Source organism: Schistocerca americana, chromosome 1, assembly GCF_021461395.2.
Source record: "Schistocerca americana isolate TAMUIC-IGC-003095 chromosome 1, iqSchAmer2.1, whole genome shotgun sequence".
In the NCBI taxonomy this organism is placed as follows: Eukaryota; Metazoa; Arthropoda; class Insecta; order Orthoptera; family Acrididae; genus Schistocerca; species Schistocerca americana.
The window spans coordinates 373,367,042-373,388,089 of NC_060119.1; the positions used below are offsets into that span (position 1 = coordinate 373,367,042).

Sequence of the window (21,048 nt, forward strand, 5' to 3'; positions counted from 1 at the left end):
TAACCATTTCCAGACAATTATCAGTTCAGGTAGACCAGAGGACCCAGTACACTCCATATAAACAAAGCCCTTACCATTAAGCTGCCACCACCAGCTTGCACAGTGCCTTGTTGACAACCTGGATCTATGGCTTCGTAGACTCTGCGTCACAGTCGAACCTACCATCAGGTCTTACCAACTTCAATCTGGACTCAGATGACCAGACGACGGCCGGTCGGGTTGACCGAGCGGTTCTAGGCGCTTCAGTCTTGAACCGCGCGACCGCTACGGTCGCAGGTTCGAATCCTGCCTCGGGCTTGGATGTGTGTGATGTCCTTAGGTTAGTTAGGTTTAAGTAGGTCTAAGTTCTAGTGGACTGATGACCTCAGATGTTAAGTCCCATAGTGCTCAGAGCCATTTGAACCAGACGCGCTATGTTTCAGTTGTCTAGGGACCAAGCGATATTTACTACTAAGAACAGTCTTGATCACGAGTTATTTATCAAGGTGACCGGTTTCGAGCACTACTGTGGTCATCTTCAGACCATTGAGTAGAAACCCCTTTCTGTTGGAGAATCACTACAACAGAAAGAGGTTCCTACTCAATGGTCTGAAGATGACCACAGTAGTGGTCGAAACCGGTCACCTTGATAAATAACTCGTGATCAAGACTGTTTTTAACAGTAAATACTTGTAAGACATTGATCACTGCCACTCCCATAATGTATTCAAAAGTAACCAAGCGATATGGTTATGAACCCAGGAAAGGCGCTGCAAGTGACGTCACGCTGTTAGCAAAGGCTCTTGCGTCGATCTGCTGCCATGGCCCATTAACGCCAAATTTCGCCGCACTGTCGTAACGGATACGTTCTTCTTACGTCCCAAATTGATTTCCGCCGTTATTTCACATCGTGTTGCTTGTCTGTTAGCACTGACAACCCTATGCGAACGCCGCTGTTCTCGGTTGCTAAATAAAGACCGTCGGCCACTGCGTTGTCCGTGGTGAGAGGCAATGCCTAAAATGTGGTATTCTCAGTAAATTGTTGATCTCGGAATATTGAATTCTTTAACGATTTCCGAAATGGACGGTCTCATGCGTCTAGCCCCAACCACCATTCCGTGTTCAAAGTCTGTTAATTCCTGTCATGCGATCGTAATGAGGTCGGAAACCTTTTCACAGGAGTCACTTGAGTACAAATGACAGCTCCGCCATGCACTGTCTTTTTATAAAACCTTGTGTACGCTATACTACCGCCATCTGTGTATGCGCATATTCGCTATACCATGACTTTGGTCGCCTCAGTTTATAATTTTTCGTCGTAATTTGTAAGCGGGCACCATCTGATGTGGTAACTACGACAAATTCGTGAAATACTTAGTACAGCCTTCGACCAAGTACATTTTATGAATGCCACTTTGTAATATGCATTTAGATTTTTAATAACGATAGCAGAAAACACACTTCGTTAACATTTTTATAGAATGGACGTTCAGATGTAGTTTTTGACGCAAACCAAACGCATTTATACACAGTTGGAAATACTGGAGACGTCAACTGATACAGTACGAGGGAGTGAAGAGTAATGTAGTCTTTACGAGGAGGAATTTCTCTCTGCCTCTGCAACAATGCCCAAACGTTCTGCAGTCGTTACTAGGAACTTTTTCCTTGGCTACAGAAGTGTACATCGTGTAAGCATAGAACTGTATCGTTGACTATAGATAGTCGCCTCTCTGCCGAGCGCAGAGCAACAGTGGATAGACGTGGCGTAGCTTTCGTGGAGCGTGGGCGTAGTGTTGTGTTGATGCTGTGGTTGCAGCAAGTATCTTACAAGTTATGGTGAAGTAACTGAAAATGCTTGCCACTCAAGCTTTGCGTTTAATTTCAGTGTACACGACGCAGTATCTATGTTTATCCAAAAGGTTTCGTGTCATGTCGGGAGAACAATAATCAACCGCGTTGCGATGGTTATGGAAAAATAATGTGGACTAGTATGATCCTAATCGCAAGTTCTAAGTGAAAAAAATACATATCGTTTTGACTGGCTGAATATCACAATCGCAAATACTTTCTCGTTCGTATTTCATACCCGAAATTTTATGGGGCATCCCCGTGGCGATTCGGTCACGCTTACGCTCATGTTATAAGCTATTGATTTGTTTAGTACTGTTGGAAGAACTGTGCCAATTGTACACTGATAAAACATCCGCTGAGCAGTAATTATTTTGTGTTCTATGCACAGTGTGGCATCATATAGACATCAACCTTATACGTCACAACGGACACATACTTGGAGCGCAAATACTGATCACGTCCATTGTGGAACATTGTTCATTCTGAACAGTGCAGCCCACCCTGTGCGAGTGTTTAACAGAATACAGTGAATTCTACCAGATCAACTTGGTATTGTTGATGTGAGTGGCTCCTCTCCCTGCTCGACAATAGCTATTACAAGACACATCATAGCAGGCAGTGCAGACAGCAGTAGATCGACCGCCGCGGGAAGGACCAGGTACGTGGGTTTAGGCACACGGGCTTTAAATATCTAGCCCTGTTACTGTGTCGAGGGAGTGTTGTAGAGTCTCGAGGGCTAAAGACTAACTTTTATTAATACTGCATATATACCCCCTTTCTTCCCGGGCGTGTTAATATCGCAAGGCAGACACAACGGTGTCACGATTCCTTGTTACACCATGGTTATACCTCGCCACGAATGTACCACAGTAATTACACCAGCGTTCACATCAGATGACAGAAAATAATTATGTGCTTTTAACTAGTTTTTTATGCAGATTTCAAAACTGTTCGTTTCCTTCTATCACCTACAGTTTTTTCATAATGGAGTAAAGTTTGTTTTAGTTTTAGATTATGCGGATGTTAAAGACAGTACGCTGGGTACACGAAAGTGCGCTGTGTGTTATGTCGGGAAAGGAAAAGCACTGAAGTGTCAAAGTTTGGCCAGATCAGAGATATTATGTGCCTGGGACTAAAAAGATGTTGCATGGAACACATATAAGCATCTAGATATCTTAATTCCACTACTACAAATGAAACAAGATGAAAACAGACTGATGAGGCAGTTTGTAAGGGCTGTTTCACAAGACGGATCCTGCTCTAAGCACTCTTGTATGAAATTTCCCTTCGCCAGTCTAGGAGCAATGAAAGCTGGGATCACATTCGCAACTTAATGAAGAATCACGAATTTGAAAATACAATAAATGTTAGAGAAGAAGATACACGGACTGGCTTTAGGCCTCTTATTGAAAATCTTCTACAGAATGAAATCAAAAATCTCAAGAATGTCGCGACCTCTCATGTTTTGTCGCTGTAACTGCCCAGTGGCGTGCTTCTGTGTGTCTACCGAGTTGCTGTGTCAGCATTATAAACAATATTTCGACGACTGACCCAGCCGTCTTCTTGAGTTTTGTTGTTAAGTGTACTCACTGCCTGGACTGCAGTGGACCACACACTAACCACTAGGAGCGCCCCTCACACTGTAATACAACTTGCTCCGTACTGCACTGCTAGCACTACACACGATGGCAGATAAAGTTTTCCCGGAATTCGCCAAAGCCATCGTATTGCCACATCATATGGCGCGATTCATCTCTCCACTTTTTTTCCAGTCGTCCTGTGGCGCTGCTCTTTCTAGCACCCAAGCGTCGCTTAACACTGACTACAGAAATACGATGGTCATTCGATCATTAAAGGACAAATTGATCTGGGCAAAACACTGTTAGTAGGACAAGTTTGGTACTTTTATGACTTTAAGTTGGCATCACTGCTGATGTATCAACATTGTTTTGTCTATAGCCTCAAAAATACATTTCAAGATGGCGAGTCCGCTTGAAACGTCCACATTAGCTGAACATCGTTCTGTTGTTCGTTTTTTACTTGATGAACGCGAGAAACCACTGAATATATAGTGCAGTATGTATAAAGTTTATGATGAAGGGTGTATGAAACGTGCAAATTTTTACAGAAGGGTAGAGCAGTTCGCGACTCAGTGAATGACGATCACTCTTATGGCCGACCAGTTGCAGTTTCAACTCACTTGAAAGTTGAACTGATGACATTATTTGTGCCCGCCGCCGTGTGACTGTGGAAATAATAGTTGATAAGGTTCACGTTATTACTGGTACAGTTCATAACATTATCTGTAACAAGCTGAAGTACCGCAAAACATGTGCAAGATGGGTCCCAAAGGGGTTAATGCGGTTACACAAGGGAACAAGGTTGAGAGTGTGCACAGAGCTAAAGGAACGTTATGAAAGAGAAGGTGAGCACTTGCTCGGCAAAATTTTAACTCGTGATGAAACTTGAGTTCACTGTTATGAGCCAAAATCAAAAAGACAAAGTATGGAGTGGAAGCACACCAACTCACCTGTCAAGAAAGAATTCAAGGCCCAAGCATCAGCATGAAAAGTCATCTTGACAATGTTTTGGGATGCAAAAGGTCCAGTTCCTTGTGATTATCTCGAAGGGCAGCATACAATGAACATCCAGTACTATTCGATTAATATTAAGATAGTAACTTTTCTCGAAAGAACAGATACCATAGATGACCGTGCAGCCTCTCTAGAATAAATTATAAGTAATTGAAACCCTGAACATGTGTGACCCGACTGGGAGTTGGGAAGCGTGTAGGGTATAAGTCCCTGCAGTCGCGCTATTCATCTGTGTCCTCGGTGGCTCAGATGGATAGAGCGTCTGCCATATAAGCAGGAGATTCCTGGTTCGAGTCCCGGTCGGGGCACACATTTTCAGCTGTCCCCATCGAGGTATATCAACACCACCTGCCGGCAGCTGAGGGTTTCAATTAATTATCATCTACTCGTATTTGCTTTTAAACAAGGTGAAGCCAGGCATGAGAGAGAGAGGTAGAGAGAGAGAGAGAGAGAGAGAGAGAGAGAGAGACGTTGTGGATCTCAGAGGAGAGACGTGATTCTCCATCCAGACAACGCACGTCCTCGTATTGCTCAACTAACCCGTGAAACCATCGACAAAATGGGCTGGGAAGTACTGCCCCATCCCCCTTACAGTCCTGATTTAGCGCCTAGTGATTTCCATTTGTTTCGCGCACTGGAGGAGGCGTTACGTGGGAAGTAGTTCCAGGAAAACAACGACGTGAAAATGTTTGTGCTAAATTGGTTCAAGCATCAGGGTAGAGAGCGCTCTGCAGCCGGAATAAAAAAACTTATAGGCCGTTGGAACTAGTGCATAAATGTTCAAGGGTATTATGTTGAAAAGTAGGAAAAGTATTTTTTGGTAAAAATAAACGCTTTTTTCTCAAGACCAATTTGCCTCTTTAATTATTGAATGATCTTCGTATGTGGCTTATGAGGAACTTATCGACCGTTGTACCCCATCCTTTTTAACTCCCTAAGCACAGTCAGTGCACTATCTGGACCGCCGGTAGCAGTTTAGAACTCGAGTGATTTCTCCCGCAGATTTCATGTGATTTTGTACTACCACCCATCACAATGGTGTCCGTCAGTATGTGAGGTCCGCCTGATCTCACTTTAGCTGCGATTGTTCTTTCTCGGTACTAGTTCCCAATCACATCAGCAACAGTTAGTTTGGCTAGCTTTAGAAGGGTTGAAATCGGATGGATTTGTTGCTCAGTTGACATACAATGACCAATACATGCCCGAAGTAATTAAGTTCTCTTAACAGACCATCTCTGCTGTTATAACTTCTTTACTGACGACAAAATACTGATCGTCTCCTTTTATAATGGTCCGTCTGCTTCTCGTGACATCTAGCTTTCAGTTCCGCACTAGGAGGATGTATCCTGATACTTTTAATGAGTCAGGGTAATTTTCCCAAGGGATTTCTGGTTAGACCCCGTAACAACGTGGCAGAGGCACATTATAAGAATAAACTTACGTTTAGGATATAAATTTGCGCTTGGAATTAGTAGTTATCTAAATAAATCTAACAAAAATTCTTACGATTGCAAGAAATGGAACTGTCTCAGGGTGAAAGACTGGCCAGACCTGTAACCCGCTGGGTGTGTCTGCTGCTGTTGTTGGATACAGAATTACATTCTCTACAGGCAAGCAACGGTTTGAGAGGTATCGGGGTCTCACGACAAATACAGACCCTGCAACGAACTTGTGACGCCACACCAGTTGGCTTGCCCGCCGCGTTTCGCGAACGGTCGGCTCCGTACAGGACCCACATGAAATCAACATGTAATTGGAAAGGTACCCACTAAAGGTCTTAACATTGTCATTTACTATCAACGCGCAGTCAAGAATTACTGAACTTGGCTGAAACACACACATCAAAAAAAGTTTTGCATCACCCCGGTTCCAAGAACTCGGGAAGATAAACGTTAGCTGTGGATATTGTATCACAGACACAGTCCCTCTGACTGTTCAGAGATATCAGTAAACCCGCCCAAAGATGTAAGCAACAATGCATGAGCTTCGCCTATTAGACGGAGGGGGTCCGAAAGCTGATCTGTTCCAGTCATTCTACCAGGAAGGAAGCACACGGCTCGTATTGTCTGTGGTTCAACCTTGCCTCGACGGTCAATACCGCGTGTCGATCGCGTCCGCATTGTCACTTTGAGCCAGGAAGGGCTCTCAACAATGGAAGTGTCCAGGCGTCTAGGAGTGAATCAAAGCGATTTTGTCTGGACATGAAGGAGATACAGAGAGAGAGCAGCTGTCGATGACATGCCTCGCTCAGGCCGCCCAAGGGCTACTACTGCAGTGGATGACCGCTACCTACGGATTATCGCTCGGAGGAACCCTGACAGCAACGCCACTATGTTTAATAACGCTTTTCGTGCAGCCAAAGGACGTCGTGTTACGACTCTAACTGTGCGCAATAGGCTGCATGATGCGCAACTTCACTTCCGACGTCCGTGACAAGGTCCATGTCTGCAATCACGACACCATGGAGCGCGGTACAGATGGGCCCAACAACCTGCCGAAGAGACTGCTTAGGATTGGCATCACGTTGTCTTCACTGATGAGTGTCGCTTATGCCTTCAACCAGACAATAGTCGGAGACGTGTTTGGAAGCAACACGGTCAGGCTGAACGCATTAGACACACTGTCCAGCGAGTGCAGCAAGATGGAGGTGCCCTGCTGTATTGGGGCGGCATTATGTGGGGCCGACATACGCCGCTAATGGTCATGGAAGGCGCCGTAACGAATGTACGATACGTGAATGCCGTCTTCCGATCTATAGTGCAACCATATCGGCAGCATACTGGCGAGGCATTCGTGTTCATGGACGACAGTTCGCACCCTCATCGTGCACATCTTGTGAATGACTTCCTACAGGATAACAACATCGCTCGACTAGAGTGGCCAGCATGTAATCCAGACATGAACCCTAGCCAACATGCCTGGAATAGACTGAAAAGGGCTGTTTATGGACGACGAGACCCACCAATCACTCTGAGGGATCTGCGCCGTGGAGCGGGACTCTGTGGACCAACAGTGGCTTGATGAACTTGTGGATAGTATGCTACGACGAATACAGGCATGCATCAATGCAAGAGGACGCGCTACTGAGTATTATAGGTACCGGTGTGTAAAGCAATCTGGACCACCACCTCTGAAGGTCTCGCTGTATGGTGGTACCACCTCTCAAGGTCTCGCTGTATGGTGGTACAACATGCAATGTGTGGTTTTCATGAGCAGTATAAAGGGCGGAAATGATGTTCATGCTGATTTCTATTCCAATTTTCTGTACAGGTAGGAACTCTCGGAACCGAGGTGATGCAAAACTTTTTTTTGATGTGTGTAGTTTCTCCTGCAATGTCACGTGCTGTGATGTACGTACGCGCCACGGCTTGTCTTTCTTGTGGACCTCAGAGATAGACAGACCATGACCTCAGCCACCAGATGAGGATAGGCTAACCGATATGTGGCTCATTCCGTGCTGCTGCGCACCAGAATTTTCACTGCTGCGGGCGGCCATTTGTGCAGGCAGTGCCAGGCGCTGCAGCAGCGAGTGGCCTTGCCCGCGGCAGTGCGGTGGCGGCGGTGTCGGATTCCTGGGAGCTTCTGGCTGCTGCTGCTGCTGCGGTATTTGGCACCGGCAGCGCCGGCTGCTGCTGGTGGCGGCGGCGGCGGTCACTGCTCCGGCGACCGCCCCTTCGCCACCTCGCCGCCCGCTGTCTGCTGCACTCGCCGCACGCTGCGTCGCGTCTTCGGTGTCTCCCACACGGATGCGCCTTCACCGGTCGTTGACTCCCCGCTCGTCAGACACACATACTGTTAGATCTCAAACACTCGGGGGTGCATTTACAGATGGCGGCGCCCAAGGCCAGAGGATTTGCGGCACCCCTTCTCGCCTCCCGTCCTCCCTCAACAAATCGTTTGTTTCAACTTTCGAAGGTCAGTGCCCCTTCAGCATCAACACCAACAACAATTCGCTTAGACTCCTTACTGTAACAGAACTATGTTCATACATTTTACCGATTCCCGTATGGAGGACGTAGTGATAGACATCCCTGGGGTTGTGAAGCAGCTGAATGGGTTGAAAATAAATAAATCGCCAGGTCCAGATGGGATTCCAATTCTGTTCTACAGAGAGTACTCTACTGCATTGGCTCCTTACTTAGCTTGCATTTATCGCGAATCTCTTGCCCAACGTAAAGTCCCGAGCGACTGGAAAAAAGCGCAGGTGACGCCTGTATATAAGAAGGGTAGAAGGACTGATCCTCAAAATTACAGACCAATATCCTTAACATCGGTTTGTTGCAGGATTCTTGAACATATTCTCAGTTCGAATATAATGAATTTCCTTGAGACAAAAGTTGCTGCCCATGCATCAGCACGGCTTTAGAAAGCATCGCTCCTGCGAAACGCAACTCGCCCATTTTTCACATGATATCTTGCGAACCATGGATGAAGGGTATCAGACGGACGCCATATTCCTTGACTTCCGCAAAGCGTTTGATTAGACTCCTAACTAAGGTACGAGCACATGGGATTGGTTCCCAAGTATGTGAGTGGCTCGAGGACTTCTTAAGTAATAGTACACAGTACGTTGTCTTCGATGGTGAGTGTTCATCGGAGGCGAGGGTATCATCTGGAGTGCCCCAGGGAAGTGTGGTAGGTCCGCTGTTGTTTTCTATCTACAAAATGGCTCTGAGCACTATGGGACTTAACAGCTGTGGTCATCAGTCCCCTAGAACTTAGAACTACTTAAACCTAACTAACCTAAGGACATCACACACAATCATGCCCGAGGCAGGATTCGAACCTGCGACCGTAGCAGTCGCGCAGTTCCGGACTGCGCGCCTAGAACCGCGAGACCACCGCGGCCGGCTTTCTATCTACATAAATGATCTTTTAGATAGGGTGGATAGCAATGTGCGGCTGTTTGCTGATGATGCTGTGGTATATGGAAAGGTGTTGTCGTTGAGTGACTGTAGGAGGATACAAGATGACTTGGACAGGATTTGTGATTGGTGTAAAGAATAGCAGCTAACTCTAAATATAGCTAAATGTAAATTAATGCAGATGAATAGGAAAAAGAATCCTGTAATGTTTGAATACTCCGTTAGTAGTGTAGCGCTTGACACAGTCACGTCGATTAAATATTTGGGCGTAACATTGCAGAGCGATATGAAGTGGTACAAGCATGTAATGGCAGTTGTGGGGAAGGCGGATAGTCGTCTTCGGTTCATTGGTAGAATTTTGGGAAGATGTGGATCATCTGTAAAGGAGAAGCTTATAAAACACTAGTACGACCTATTCTTCAGTACTGCTCGAGCGTTTGGGATCCCTATCAGGTCGGATCGAGGGAGGACATAGAAGCGATTCAGAGGCGGGCTGCCGGGCTGCTAGATTTGTTACTGGTAGGTTTGATCATCACGTGAGTGTAACGGAAATGCTTCAGGAACTCGGGTGGGAGTCTCTAGAGGAAAGGAGGCGTTCTTTTCGTGAATCGCTACTGAGGAAATTTGGAGAACTAGCATTTGAGGCTGACTGCAGTACAATTTTACTGTCGCCAACTTACATTTCGCGGAAAGACCACAAAGATAAGAGAGATTAGGGCTCGTACAGAGGCATATAGGCAGTCATTTTTCCGCCGGCCGTGGTGGCCAAGCGGTTAAAGGCGCTACAGTCTGGAACCGCGCGGCCGCTACGGTCGCAGGTTCGAATCCTGCCTCGGGCATGGATGTGTGTGATGTCGTTAGGTTAGTTAGGTTTAAGTAGTTCTAAGTTCTAGGGGACTGATAACCTTAGAAGTTAAGTCCCATAGTGCTCAGAGCCATTTTTGAGTCATTTTTCCCTCGTTCTGTTTGGGAGTGGAACAGAGAGAGAAGATGCTAGTTGTGGTACGAGGTACGCTCCGCCACGCACCGTATGGTGGATTGTGGAGTATGTATGTAGATGTAGGTGTAGGTATCAGTTTATTCTTCCTCAGCGTTTGCCCTACAGTGTGAAGGGGTCCGCACTTCCGGCTTTCGTTCTCCAACTGCCGCGATCTCACGCTTCCTAATGGTCGTTTACCACCGGCTTACACCGAAAACCAGCGTTTTGCTACTATTTCTGGATCTGCTACGTGTCCATACCACTGTAGACTTCCGCTTCCTTCGTTAGGTGTTTACGTGCTTGCCTCCCATGCAGCGTGCCAGGGTTTGATTACCGGCCACGTTGAAGATTTTCTCCGCTCGTGGACTGGGTGTTGTGTTGTCCTCATCATCATTTCATCCTCATCACCGGCACGCAAGTCGCCCAATGTGGCATCGACTGAAATGAGACTCGCACTCGGCGGCCAATCTTCCCAGAATTGTGCCTCCTGGCCAAGAATGCCACCCTATCATTTCATTTTTTACCACATATAATATCTCTTTATATTCTACTAATTATCCCTGCACAATTCTATGAGTGAAATACGTTTCCTACTTGACCATCTATATACTCGCAGAATCGATGCGCAAAGTAGTACAGTACTATTATTATTCCATGAGCGCATAATTACTCTTTGTAATATTCTCTCTCGTGTGTTGAGAGGACTTCTAGGATCTTCTCCGTGCCGAATAGCCGCACTGAATAATTGTAATTTTGCTATCGAGATTGCTGGAAGAAAGAGACTGAAAACATATTGTATGCTACTTAAGAAAATATATACTGAGCATTTACGTCAAAGATGTGTAAGGAATTTCATTATATATGTATTCTCTAATTGGAAATTTGCACGGAGGTGTCGTTTCGTTGGTAATCAGAAGGGAACTTCCGATGAATTGGAAACGAACCTGCAATTATTAGATCGTGTAATTAAACTCTATCAAAGCAAACTTTCCGCTTGATCTGACGTTTCACGACTGACTACGCAACGCAGAAAACCAAGACATTTTATTTACACAGGATTGCAGATAGCTTCGAATCATCGAGACTGCGGACAAGGAGAGTCATCGTCCGATTCTGATTAAACAAGTAAAGACTAATTATAACTTTCTTGAGAGACTGTGATGACTGTTATATGACTGATTATGAATGAGATCATTAATAAAATACCAATAACTAACTTTCCTCCTCACCAGCAACCAGTATAAACACAATATTAATTTAAATTATACACTGTAGACGGGTCAACAATAGATGCCACTCCGTACCGCCTGCGAATCTTGTCGTTAGTCATATGATAACGAAGTGCAAGGCCAGGTGTTCACCAAAGCACTTTGGTTTCACTTACACCAAGTCGTTGCTCTGGCTCGTTTCTTTTCTCCGATCAACATTTTGCATCGTAGAAGGGAACTGAGTGGATTGCACAGCGGTATGTTTTCGAACTGAGCCTGTCCAGGATATTCCTATTAGCACAGCAGTCACTGTTTGCTATTTAAGTCATGCATTTCGCGGTTTGCTATTTCGGGAACGAAGGAGCCATCGATAGCGATTTGTGAGTCAAGATAATTGCGGATAGCTGCCACCACCCTGCGCAGAGGAATGGGGTGCTAAAAACACTAGTGCACAGGGCGCGCACCATCTCTGACGCAGAGTGTCTGCCCCAAGAGCTCGAACACCTTAAAACTGTATTCTGGAAAAACGGGTACTCGGAATGGCAGGTCAGACGTGCTCTCCACCCCACCTCTACAGTACAGCGTGTGGAGACGGAAGAAGTCGCGGAGGAAGAGATGGCCACTGCCTATATACCGTATACTGGCGCACTATCCGGGAAAACTGGACGAATATTGAGGAAACACCGAGTAGGAACTGTCTTTTGCCCACCAAATAAAACAAGAGCATTATTGGGAAGTGTCAAAGACGATCTCGGTTTGCGAAAGGCCGGCATATACCAGATTCCGTGTCAATGTGGGAAGACATATTGGACAGACAGAGCACACCATCGAAGATCGCTGCCGAGAATATTAGAGGCACACTCGACTTGGGTACCCCAAAAAGTTGGCGGTCGCAGAGCACTGTTTGTCCGAAAATCACGAAATAGACTACCAACATACCAGGGTCTTCGCACAGACATCTAAATACTGGGACAGCGTCGTTAGAGAGGCTGTCGAAATTCGTACCAGGGACGGACTCATCAACCGAGATTGCAGCTACAACCTCAGCAGGACATGGGAACCCGCACTGAGTCTAATTAAAAAGATGCTCAGCAAAGGAAACGAACGGGCGACTAGAGCGGACGAGGCAATTACACCGACGCCACCACAGACGCCGAAGCCAGCGTCTCAGCGACCGCTGACGCGGACCGCGGAGAGAGCGCCTCGCAGGGTGTGGGGATTTAATACGGCCGCTCGCCCTCAGGAGCTCAATACGCCGGGAACGACGACACTGGCCGCTTGATAAACATTACGGTGACTCTGCACCTTCGATTAGAACAGTCTGTAAGTGCTTTCAAAATTTTCGGAGTGGCCATATGGGCACAAGTGATGCTGAGCGTTCAGGACGCCCTGTGGAGATAACGACTTCAGAAATCATTGATAAAATCCATCATATGGTGATGGATGACAGAAGAGTTAAGATGCGTAAGATTGCTGGAGCTGTGGGCAACTCGAATGAACGGGTATATAAAATTTTGCATAAACATTTGGACATGAGAAAGCTATCCGCAAGATGGGTTCCGCGATTGCTCACGCTTGACCAAAAACGGAATCGTGTGAAGTATTGCAAGGATGATTTGCAGCTGTTCAGGAAGAATCCGCAGCACTTTAAGCGTCGCTTCTTCACTGTGGATGTAACCGGATACATTACTATACTCCTAAATAATGGGTTACCAAGGGAGAATCTGCACCAAAAAATGCGAAAACCATTCCTTCGGCCGGAAAGGTTATGGCGACTGTCTTTTGGGATTCGCAAGGGATAATCCTCATCGACTATCTGGAAAAGGGTAAAACTATTATAGGTGCATATTATTCATCGTTATTGGACCGTTTGAAAACCGAGCTGCAAGGAAAACGCCAGCGATTGGACCGCAAAAAGTCCTTTTCCATCACGACAATGCACCAGCACACACCTCAGCAGTTGTGGTCGCAAAATTAATGGAAATAAGATTCCAACTCGTTTCACATCCCCCCTGTTCTCCAGACTTGGCTCCCTCGGACTACTATTTGTTCCCAAATTTGAAGAAATGGCTGGCGGGACAAAGATTTTATTCAAACGAAGAGGTGATTGCAGCAACTAATAGCTATTTTGCAGACTTGGACAATTCCTATTGTTCGAAAGGGATCAAGAAATTAGAACAGCGTTGGACGCAGTGTGTAAGTCTAAAAGGACACTATGTCTGAAAATAAAAAAGGTTTACTCCAAACACGAAAGTAGTTTTTATTTTTGCACGGACTTTTCAAACGCCCCTCGTAAACAGAGAGCTACTTAACTTGAGATAGTCCAGATGTCGTGGTACAAGCTCTTCCGTAACAGTCCACGTTAGCTTCGCTGCTGCTGAAGTACAAGTCCCGCTAAGCACCACTACTCTGGTCGCTAAGTATTGACTGACTCCTGCGGCGACAATCTAAACACTGGCGGCCCAGAGGACGTTGGCGGCGCGTTCTTTGCGAGTTTTCCTTTGGTCTCTCTCCTGAGGCGCGTTGCTTGCGCCTGTTGCCGATCTTCTCGCAACCTCTTCGCCGCCTGGTGTGCTGACGACAGCTTCCGCCAGCACAGAAACTAAGTGGTGTTCCGCAGTTGCCAGAAACGTTACGTTAAAGACACGCTTTTTTCCTCGTACGTAATGCCCGACTCGGGACGAGTCGGTAGATTTGTATTCCTCCATTTCGTTACCCTCAACAGACTGAGTGAGGAAGCGTTTCGTTTACTCGCATGTCTCCTTCCCTGCGTGCAGTGAGTCCCGAAACGGTAGCCCTCGAATCACTCCGATTTCTTTTCCTCAGCGAGCCAAATTTCTTTCCAATATGCAGTTCACGTCGGACTGGGTTCTCGGCGGCATGTAAGCGCGTAGGCTCAGACGGCAGACTTCGGTTATTGGTAGAGTAATAGACAAATGCAATCAATCAACAAAGGTGATCGCTTACAAATCACTTGTGAGACCCACCTAGAATACTGCTTAAGTGTGTGTGATCCGCACCAAATTAGACTGTCAGAGGATATTCGACGTATACGTACAAGGTCAGTACGTATGGTCACAGATTTGTTTTGACTCACGTGAGAGAGTCACAGAAATGATGAAACACCAGATTTGTCACACACTTGAAAACAGACGCAGATTATTCCACGAAAGTCTACTTAAAAATCTTCAGGAACCGGCGTCAAGTAAGGAAGCTTGTGGAGTATACTACAACCTCCTGCCTATCGCTCCCGTAGGGGTTGCGAAGACAAAATTAGAGTAATTACAGCGCACTAAGAGGCATTTAAGCAATTATTCATCCCACGCTCCATATTTGAAGGGGACGGGAAGAAGCTGTAGTACGTGGTACGACGGAAAGTACCCGTTTCCATGCACTTCACAGTGTTTTGGCGAGTATGAAAGTAGATGTAAACGAACTCATCTCGTCCTCTCTTTATTACTGAACTACTTCTCGCGCGGTCGTTCGCTCCCTGCGCCGTTATTATCGTGGCTTTTTAACGTACGTCATGCAACAGCACACGCAATGTTCTGAGAACTAGCATAGAAAGTTTATGCTGGACGCTTTCCACGCAAACCAGATTTGCTTTTCATTTCGTTGCTTACTACGCGTTCCCAAGCGTTTCAGTACACAGTGCCTTTAAGAAACTTTCAGGACACTAGATATTTTAACAATTATTGCGAAAAACGAGCCTCCTGGACTTCACTGTGCAACCATTAAAAATGTGAGAAATTTGCTGTCCGGGTGCATAATAACTAAAGTCTGTTCCAATAATACCGGGATTTCGCAGAACCTATTGTTACAAAGACCTCAGTTTGCAAACGGTTTCTCCGGACAGTATGAAATTCTAGGCTAGAGTGAAATGTTGAGACTTAGTTCTCTCTTATGATTTCTCCAATGACCAGAGCATTTAAAAGGATATCACATCGAGCACTTCAACTGCAATCTTGAGATCTGGGTTACCAAGGTAGCGTCTTATTTCAACAAATAACTCAGTCGATCCTATAACAGATATTTTCGTTTTAGATTCATGACAGAGGACGGTACCATTATTGAAGATCCAGGGAATATAAAAGATCTCTGGAAAAAACATTTTAAGAAGCTGTTAAACGCTGAGGAGCAGGTACATGAGGAAACAACAAATAATGGAGAAATTGAGAGAAGTTGGGAAGCAGAATTACGACAAATTACACGGGAAGAAATGGAAAAAGCTGTGAAGAAGATGAATGGTGGGGAAAGCCCCAGGACCTGATGAAGTATCAGTGGACATGATAAGAGCAGCAGGTCCAGTGGGAATGCAGTGGCTGTATAGAGTAATATCAAGCGTGTGGAGGAATAGTACAATACCTGACGACTGAAGAACAGGAGACATTGTTCCCATCTTCAAGAAAGGCAATAAAAGACTTTGTAAAAACTACAGAGGAATAATCCTTATGAGTCATACAGCCAAGATTTTTGAAAGAATTTTACTAAATCGAATAAGTGAAAAGATAGAAAAGGAGCTGAGTGAAGAACAGCATGGGTTTAGGAAAGGAAGAAGCACGATCGACCTGATATTTTCTATCTGTCAACTGATGGAAAAAAGTTGGGAGTATAACAAAAGGGTGATAATGGTTTTTATAGACATAGAAAAGGCATATGACTCAGTTGACAGGGAAAGACTCTGGGAAGAAATGAAGAAGATAGATATAGAAGATGGATACATTAATGTTATAAAGACAATGTACGGAGGACACAATTGTAGAATTAGAACACCACTGGGGAACTCTGAATACTTCGAAATAAGACAAGGACTTAAGCAAGGAAGTATTCTATCTCCTGCACTTTTTAATGTTGTGATGGTGGGAATGAATAGGGCACTTAAAGATATAGTAAAAGACAAAAAGATGATTTTTGCCGATGATATGGTAATATGGGGTGATAAAGAGGTAGATGTACAGTTAGAGCTTGATGCGTGGGAGGAAATAATGAAAAGGTATGGATTAAAAATAAATAAAGATAAGAGTGAAGTAATGGTATTTGGAAGAGAGAAAGGAATTAACAGAAATATTACCTTGAATGGAGAACCCCTCAAAGTGGTAGAAAGTTCTACTTATTTAGGAAGTGAAATATCTACGGATAGGAGATTACAGGAGGGAGGCAATTTCTACCAAACAATAAAACACCTGATTTGGAATAATGACGTTTCAGAAAGAGCAAAACTTCTTATGTATAAGAATTATTACATCCCTATTATCACCTATGGTGGAGAAACATGGACAATGACAGAAAGGGACTGGAGCAGACTGCAAGCAGGGGAAATGAAATTTCTCAGAGCACTTAAGGGAAAAACAAGAATGGACAGAGTAAGGAATGTAAAGATTAGAAAGGACCTCAAACAAGAAAATATGAGAGAAGAAATTGAAAGAAAGAGATTAAGATGGTATGGGCATGTTAAGAGGATGCATGGGCAGAGTCTCCGCAAAATTATGGAAGAACTAAAGATGGGTGGGGAAAGACCTAGAGGGCGCCCAAAAACACGGTGGAAAAGGGGAGTGGGAATATCTGTAGAAAGGAGAGGTGTGACCTGGCAGCAAGTGGAGGAAGAAAAGTGGTGGGAGGGCCGAGCCAAATGGAGAGGACTCATCAGCACCCAGACCCGGCAGTAGCTGGAGCGGGATTCGGATATAGAGAAGATTCATGACAGACGATACAGGCTGCCGTGTCACTCAAAATTTCTAATACACTGCGCGATTGTCCTCACTGCGATGTATGTGTACGCTCTTTACCTTCCCCCACATTTGGGGACGTCATCCGCTCGGCGGTGCGTCTTTCATCGTACATAATTCCTGGTTCCCTGTCTGCCTTCTCAGTATCATCTGTAACACCTAACTGCTCTTCAGTTGTCTGGGAGCAACGTCATTCCTACGTTCCTCGATGCGCGCCAGTGACGTATCAGCATCAGATAAGCACCAGAGAGCACCAGTAGCGAAGTCGATTGCCTCAACTGCAAGTCGGAGCTAACGTAATATGGAAAAATCAGCTTGCGGGATACTGATAAGTACTCCGTTATACGTTCACCATTCAGTGGAGCCTGCGCTAATTTATAAGAAAGTCAGCGACTGCACACGAAATTTTAAGGGGATATACCGAACCGCTTCCTCTCTGTCATTATACCCTATTCCTTTCGCATGCAGATTATTGTTATATCTTCTCGTGTTAATCACTTGCAACTACGTAGTCAGAGACCAAATAACCAAAAATGGTTCAAATGGCTCTGAACACTGTGGGAAAAATGGCTCTGAGAACTATGGGACTTAACAGCTGTGGTCATCAGTCCCCTAGAACTTAGAACTACTTAAACCTAACTAAGGACATCATACACATCCACACCCGAGGCAGGATTCGACCCTGCGACCGTAGAGGTCGCGCGGTTCCAGACTGAAGCGCCTAGAACCACTCGGCCACAGCGGCCGGCACCAAATGACCTTCACAGAGGGATATTACTTGATTTATGCGTTACAAAACTGAGAATAGACGACTCCCACAAGATTTTGCAATGACTGCGACGAAAGAATAGTGAAACTAGCCTCAGGAGCCAAAGAGCGACCACGTTACGCACCACAAACTGTTTACGTTTACCGCAAAATAAAAATGAAGCTGTTGGTGATTGCTAAGATGTCAGCATTTTGTCCTTTTAAAGAGACACATTTTCCACATAGAATTACATTTTATGACACAAAGTCAAAGTACCGTTTAATAAGGTCCGGTGAGCCGACCAGTCCGTGGATGGTTTTTAGGCATTTCCATCTGCCTCGGCGAATGAGGGCTGGTTCCCCTTAATCCGCCTCAGCTACACTATGTCGGCGATGGCTGCGCAAACAAGTTCGCCACGTACTCGTACACCATAGGGGTTTCACTCGTCTGGTGTTGAGACGTTCCCTGGGGGGGGGGGGGGGGGGGGGATGGGGTCAACCGGGGACCGAACCGCACAGTAACCCTGAAAGAGTGGTTCGGTGTGGGGCGGCGGAGGGGTGAAGTGGACTGCGATAGTCGTTGTGGGGTTGTCGACCACTGCGGCGGGGACGGAGCCTATCCGTCGTTTCTAGACCTCCGGTCAACATACAATAAAATACTGTTTAAAAAAAGCTGTCCAAAATAGTGGAATTCGGAAGCTACATTATCACTCACTCATAAATACGAAGGCCCATTCATTGTTCATTCTAAACGAAAATTTTCCGCATTGGTACGAATCGGCACAGAAATAATTCTCAGTCCAGCGTTAGTAAATCAAATGTACAGATACTTCTATATTTCTATACGTATTCGCAAGCAACTATACGGTGTATATGAGGTGGTACCTTGGAACACGACTACTCATTCCCTTTCCTGTTCCACATTCAGAGGGAGCGAGAGAAAAACGTCTATATGCTTCCGTACGTGAGCCCTGATTTCTCTTTCACTGTCTTCGCAGTCTTACGCAAGACAGGTTGGTGGCAGTAGAATTGTCCTGTGGTCTGTCAGGTATAGCGGTTCTCTAAACTTTTTCAACGGTTTTTTGCGAAACGAACGCTTTTCCAGGGATTTCCATTAGAGTTCTCAAAGCGCTTCCGTAATACTCGAGTGTTGGTCGAACCTACCGGTAACAAATCTAGCAGCGTGCCTTTGAATTGCTTCCACGAGTTCCTTTAGACCAACCCGCTGGATTTCCCAAACACTCGAGCAGTATTCAAAAATGATTTGCACAAGAAGTCTGTTCATTTATAGATGAGCTACAGTTTTCTACAGTTCTCTCAACAAACCAAAGCCACCCATTTGCCTTCCCTAAAACCAACCTCAAGTGCTCGGTAAATAACCTGTCGCTTTGCAACGTTACGCCGATTATATGCAGTCCAGACACTATTTCAACACTTTCGGAGAATACAGGATCTTGGACTTGGCCTGTTGACATGCATCTATCGTTTGAAGGATATCGCGCGAGGAAAGGGTAAGCTGAGTTTCGCACGAGTCACGCTTTCTAAACCCATGCTTATTTGTGGAAATAGGTATTTTCTCTCTCAAGGAAATATTGTTCATCTCTAACAGCGTCAAGTATGCCTCCAAGCTTAACCTACGTATCCGACAGACTGCTCACCCTCAAGAGTGTCAAATGACTTCACCCCTCGAGACATTGTGGAAATCGTCTGCATTTAACCCAGGATGTTGACACGAGGACTGGTGATCGGGAACTTACCAGTCCATTATCTCCAGCCCTTGTCAGGTAAATACCAGCCACGAATATTGCATCCACCACGAGGATTCTCAGCGGTTACCTCCGAATGGGGTATTGTATTGTATTTTATGTTAACTTTGGACCTAGAAACGACGGAGAGGCTCCGTCCCCGCCGCAGCCGCAGTGGTCCACAACCCCTCGACGACTACCGCAGTCCACTCCACCCCTCCGCGGCCCCACACAGAACCCAGGGTTATTGTGCGGTTCGGCCCCCGGTGGACCCCCCCAAGGGAACGTCTCACACCAGACGAGTGTAACCCCTATGTTTGCGTGGTAGAGTAATGGTGGTGTACGCGTACGTGGAGAACTTGTTTGCGCAGCAATTGCCGACATAGTGTAGATGAGGCGGAAGAAGGGGAACCAGCCCGCATTCGTCGAGGCAGATGGAAAACCGCCTAAAACCATCCACAGTCTGGCCGGCTCACCGGACCTCAACACAAGTCCGCCGGGCGGATTCGTGCCGGGGACCAGGCGCTCCTTCCCGCTCCGGAAAGCCTTGCGTTAGATCGCTCGGCTAACCGGGCGGGCTCCGAATGGGGTACAGTGATGCTGTCGTCAGGCACAGCAGTAATAACCGATTTCAGAGTTACGTACGTTTCATTTTGTGGTTTGGAAGTCATAGGAACATGATCAGTGATTCCGTGGATGGTGAGAAATATAATAGCGACCACGTATAATGGCAGAAATAATATGCTGCCGACGGCGTAATTCCGATTTTTTTTCTAATTAACTACTCACCCGAAATCGATGAAACTGGCGTTACTTCTCGACGTAATCGCCCTGCAGATGTACAGATTTTTCACAAATCTGACGCCATGATTCCATGGCAGCGGCGAAGGCTTCTTTAGGAGTCTGTTTTGACCACTGGAAAATCGCTGAGGCAATAGCAGCACGGCTGGTGAATGTGCGGTCACGGAGAGTGTCTTTCATTGTTGGAAAAAGCAAAAAGTCACTAGGAGCCAGGTCAGGTGAGTAGGGAGCATGAGGAATCGCTTCAAATTTATCACGAAGAAACTGTTGCGTAACATTACCTCGATGTGCGGGTGCGTTGTCTTGGTGAAACAGCACACGCACAGCCCTTCCCGGACGTTTTTGTTGCAGTGCAGGCAGGAATTTGTTCTTCAAAACATTTTCGTAGGATGCACCTGTTACCGTAGTGCCCTTTGGAACGCAATGGGTAAGGATTACGCCCTCGTTGTCCCAGAACATGGACACCATCATTTTTTCAGCACTGGCGGTTACCCGAAATTTTTTTGGTGGCAGTGAATCTGTGTGCTTCCATTGAGCTGACTGGCGCTTTGTT

The 21,048-nt window shown here is 45.9% G+C and overlaps 1 protein-coding gene across 1 annotated transcript in view; it reads right to left on the reverse strand.

Moving 5' to 3' along the window:
• Window positions 1-21,048, reverse strand: part of LOC124551343 — a 70,856-nt gene that overhangs the window by 29,833 nt on the left and 19,975 nt on the right. The window contains exon 2 of the mRNA XM_047126410.1: window positions 7,861-8,176. Coding sequence (XP_046982366.1) covers window positions 7,861-8,176 — 316 coding nt within the window. The remainder of the gene's footprint in view (window positions 1-7,860; window positions 8,177-21,048) is intronic.